This window comes from Centruroides sculpturatus, unplaced genomic scaffold (genome assembly GCF_000671375.1).
Source record: "Centruroides sculpturatus isolate CEXI.00-Female unplaced genomic scaffold, Cexi_2.0 scaffold2166, whole genome shotgun sequence".
Classification (NCBI taxonomy): domain Eukaryota; kingdom Metazoa; phylum Arthropoda; class Arachnida; order Scorpiones; family Buthidae; genus Centruroides; species Centruroides sculpturatus.
Window position 1 is genome coordinate 39308 of NW_019386430.1, and position 4902 is coordinate 44209.

Sequence of the window (4902 nt, forward strand, 5' to 3'; positions counted from 1 at the left end):
AGTTACTATTTCGACATTCCACGGCTTTCCGGGCGTCTCATTTCTGATATAAGCCAAGTCAAGTGAAGAAATTCCTGGCCTTTCATTGTAGAGGATAGAAATGAAACATTGTTACTTGGAAGACTTCTCTTCTTCCCGATAGATGCTTTCTATAAGAATTTTATGGTATTGTGAATGTACCGAATGAGCATTGTCCTTGGTTTTAATACAGGTTTTTATTTATTTAGCTTTCTAGCTTTAAACCATCGTAGAGGCTTCCACAAATTTCTTTTGTCTTCAAGCTCAATGCACGTTTTCTGTGTAGAAAGACAGTGTGTTCACTGTGATATTCTGGCTTGCCTGAGACATTATCATAAATTAATTAATTGTTTATTATTAATATTTCTGATTTATAACTTTTAACGTTAGCTGTGAATATTGTAATAACTCTGCTTTTTTTAAAAAAAGGAATTCGAACCAACATTAAATGGGATATCACTAAACATGCAACCTAGAGAATTATTAATTGTTATAGGTCCTGTTGGATCAGGGAAGGTAATTATTGTTTTATATTATAAATTAAAATTATATGATTTATGATTTAGAGATTGTTTAAAAAATTAATAAAATAAATTGTATAAATGGTTACCTTTTAATTTTTAATTGTGTAACATTATAACAATTTATTTTTTAGAAATGTCTGCAATTTGTTTTATTAACTCTGTAAGTTGTTACTAGCACAAATAAGTTTTGAAATACAGAACTGTAGAATAATACTTGATCATCACTGAAATTTCAGCGCACACATCTTAAATAGAGATTAGATTGTATCTACTGATATTTTTAACTATTGAGTGCCCGATTCTATCGATATCTTTATTTTTTCGTTTGATTATATGTACGACAGATTATTTTTTGGCATAAATCAGAAGTTTATTCATGAACATATTCTTATACAAACACTCACATAGTTTTAAAATGTTTATGTACCTGTACTTATATTATGTATGCAAAACATTTCGAATAAAATAATGAGATAACATTAATTTTGTTAGACGTCTTTACTAATGTCATTGTTAAAAGAGATTCCAATTACTTCTGGTGAAGTATCTGTAAAAGGAAAGATTGCTTACGCTTCTCAAGAAGCTTGGGTGTTCAACGCAACTATCAGAGAAAATATCTTGTTTGGAGAAGAATATCAAGAAGACAAATATAGAAAAATCTTGCATATAACGGCACTAGAAAAGGTAAGATTTTTTCTACTTTTAATAACAAAACTTTGGATTCATTACTTCTTTTATAGACAAAACGTTATTTGATCAAAACTACAAAATCGATAGAACATAAAATTAAATGTTATTACCTTAAAGAGTTTTTTAAATACAAAACCCAAAGTTCATTTTATCAAGAAAACCATTCAATAAGTCAAACACTTTTAAAAATCAACAGTTATACTGTATTTAGTTTTCATAAAGATGTCAATGCGTATTACATAGAATATATTTATTATGTATTTTTATATTTACCACTTTTAGGATATTAGCTTATTTCCTAAAAGAGATCTGACTATTGTAGGAGAAAGAGGAGTTATAATGAGCGGTGGGCAGAAGGCAAGAATTAATCTAGCGAGGTAAGAAAGATCTCATCTAATATATTTCAAGCAGTGCAAATATAAAAGTACAATTTTAATGGTAATAAGACACATATACTGTAACAACAGATATATTTTAATGGAACTCGACTATTGCTTATATGTATATTGGTTTTGATTTTAGTCATTACATCCTGATAAAAAGTGACACCCAAAACCTATATTGTTTCACTTTTCAGTGATGTTTTCTTAATTCTTCGTGGTGTATTCCTGTAAACGCTAAAATACAGAGAAGTGAAAATAACATAAAATTAAAAATATATATTTTAGTTCAAAGAAACACAATTCTGTTATCAGATAAAATCACTTTAGATCGGTTATTTTTTGATTTGATAGCAGGGGCATCGTGTGTTGATGTTCCATATTTTCTCTGACGCTGTCTCTTCTACTTCGTAACATAAAGCGCAGAAAATTCTATAAACGATGGAACAAGAACAATTTATTAATTTATTAATGGCGATAAATCTTTATATTTTCCAGAGCGCTATATGTGGATGCCGATATTTTCCTCCTGGATGATCCACTGAGTGCTGTTGATGTTCCAGTGGCAAAACATATCTTCGAAAAGTAATTATTTAANCGAGATGATTGCTGATATGAGGTTGATCAAGATGTACACCTGGGAAATGCCATATGCCGCATTAATAGAAAAAATCAGAATGTAAGTGCAGTGAAATACAGTAAAACCTGTTTAAAACGGAACCAAAATAAAACGAATAACTACTTGAACAGAAAAAAATTTTCCAAAAAGTACAGTCGATCCCCCTATAACACTGTCGATTATTCCGTTTTATATGAATTCCATGTTGTACGAGTCACTTAGATTTTACAAATACGTGTACCGGGCTGAGAACGGCTCACGAATTTGTAAAATCTAAGTGATTCGTACAACATGGAATTCATATAAAACGGAATAATCGACAGTGTTATAGAGGAATCGACTGTATTTTTGTTTTAAGAAGTAAACCCTGTTCAGAGCATAAACCACAAACTTTAGGAAATATTTGACACCATCCGATTCCTGTTTACACTGGTTTTATTGCAATTTCTATACGCTAATGTGTTTTAGATAATTATTTTTGGAGCTCTGCAATTGTATTATTTAATTGTTTCTATTTGCAGGAAAGAAATGAAAAAAATTCGAATGTTTTTATACGCAAGCGGAATATCTTATATATTGGCGTATCCTATATCGAAATTATTCATTCTTCTCACATATCTCGCATTCTTTTTAAATGGAGGACGGTTAAATGCCGAAATTATATTCGTCACAATGACATTTTCAATGTATATCTACAGCAACATTGTTACTCTGTTTTCTCAAGCAGTAGGTTTTGTTGCAGAAATTTTGGTTTCGTTAAAAAGGATAGAGGTAAAGAACAATTTTTAAATTATTCTTTTCACATTTGATTACAGCAATACTAATTTAGATATAATTCGAAGATATCAACATATAATTATTAATATTGTTTTGGATAAAGATATCAAATATTAACACTTGTCCGTAACGAAATCTGAATAAATTGAAAGCCTGCCTAGACCAGAAAAGTTACTGAATAGACTATATTCTCTGTTAAATTTTACAACAAACCCGAAATCTTTACAATGAAAACCTATAAAAATTTGCATGTACAGTACAAACAATATCTGAATGGAGCTTGAAATCAGGATTCCACTTGTAAATGAATTTCTTTTATTTACCTATTTTACCATGGATCATGAAAATCTGTTTTTTATGAAAGAGTTTGAATCTTTTAAAATTAACGAATGTCGCGTGACGATGGACATAAGACACGAATTCATTTTAATATTATTGTTTGATGAACTTGATTTCAGCAAAAACCAAGGAATATAATTGAATACTTTTGACAATCAGGAATTTTCAAAATTATTTTAAGAAATACGATCAGAATACGTTGATCTCTATTATTATAAAGCAATTAGAATTCTTCAAATAGAGACAGAATCACTATTTTGTGTTTTTTCTTACATTCTGTTTTTCATATGGGATTTTTAGACGGGCTTGTTATGCCCATACAAGTTTGGTCAAGCCCGTAGCAATCGGGAGATGTACGTTATATATAATGGATTCTTTTTACTAGACTATCTCATAAAAAGAATTATCGGAGATTGTCTTGCCCGAAATCAATCCCAGATTCCCCAGAATGATGGCCTGACATTTTCACTATCCTTCAGCTGTTCCAATGGTGAAAAATTAGTGCTTTTGGTTCTTGGACTAGCTTGTTCGTGTCCTAATGACTAATTTCGCTAATGTCAGAGAACTCGTACTATACAATTATTCAGCGCAAGTTTTACCAACAAAGCAAAAGATCTTGAAAAAAATTAAAAATCAACTTAAACACCTAATGCCACACTTAATCAATGGATTAAGTGTTTATCGATAAATCGGCTGTTTAAAAAATTTCCGGAGTTTTTCAATCGCCCGAAGTGGATCTTGGAGGAGTCGAAAACCGACTTAATTGCCTAGTTCATCTCGAGCTTATTGAGTATACTGTATTAAAAGCACTAACATTTTTGAAATTTTAATTTAGGATTTTCTCCTCCTTCAAGAAAGAGAGGACAACGCTATCAAAACCATAGGAGAGAGAGAAAATTTAACCGAATGTAAAATACGGATGGATAGTGTCATAGCTGCTTGGAAAAAAGTAAGACATGACTTCAAATTTAAATTAATATAAGATCTTCAATAAAAATAATATGTTTTACAATTCGTATACTCGATACATTTAAAGTCGATCAATTAACAATAATAGTCATCAATTAGAAGATTAATAAGTGCTCCTTGTCCTTAATTCGTTATATTATGCTTATGTCCACTTTGGAAATTCTTGTGAACTAATAGTCTACTCCTTTAGTATAACAAGTCCTGAATACAGTTGACCACCCTATAACACGGTAGATACGTTCCGTTCTTCATGAATCCATTTTGTACGAGTCCTTGCCAATCACAGCCCGGCACGTATGCACTTTACGGACTACGGCTGTTTGAAAGGTTTTCTTCTATAAAATTAATCGATTCTTAGACTAATTCGACTAAACATTTCCAAAACACGTATATTTTTTGGGAATAATCCGTATAAACTATGCTATAAACAAAAAATTGTAGGATTACTTACCGAGTGTGCACCGTTCGACGTCGCCATTGCTTAAGCTTGTTTTCGTCGCGGAGCAGCGTACCAAACGGCGGCCGCGATTTCTGATAAGTTATTTTTCTGCAAAAACTTCGTTGAACTTTGGAGACATCATTAATA

At 31.0% G+C, this 4902-nt stretch overlaps 2 protein-coding genes across 2 annotated transcripts in view; both read left to right on the top strand.

Annotated features, from left to right (window-relative positions):
* Nucleotides 1-2201, top strand: part of LOC111614937 (multidrug resistance-associated protein 4-like) — a 28838-nt gene extending 26637 nt beyond the window's left edge. Inside the window, exons 10-13 of the mRNA XM_023356310.1 lie at nucleotides 448-534; nucleotides 1035-1226; nucleotides 1515-1609; nucleotides 2111-2201. Coding sequence (XP_023212078.1) covers nucleotides 448-534; nucleotides 1035-1226; nucleotides 1515-1609; nucleotides 2111-2201 — 465 coding nt within the window. The remainder of the gene's footprint in view (nucleotides 1-447; nucleotides 535-1034; nucleotides 1227-1514; nucleotides 1610-2110) is intronic.
* A 26-nt stretch (nucleotides 2202-2227) lies between these two features.
* The window catches only part of LOC111614940 (multidrug resistance-associated protein 4-like), a 5950-nt gene continuing 3275 nt past the window's right edge, over nucleotides 2228-4902 (top strand). Inside the window, exons 1-3 of the mRNA XM_023356313.1 lie at nucleotides 2228-2291; nucleotides 2753-3002; nucleotides 4183-4296. Of these exons, the coding sequence (XP_023212081.1) occupies nucleotides 2242-2291; nucleotides 2753-3002; nucleotides 4183-4296 (414 nt within the window). The 5' untranslated portion in view covers nucleotides 2228-2241. The remainder of the gene's footprint in view (nucleotides 2292-2752; nucleotides 3003-4182; nucleotides 4297-4902) is intronic.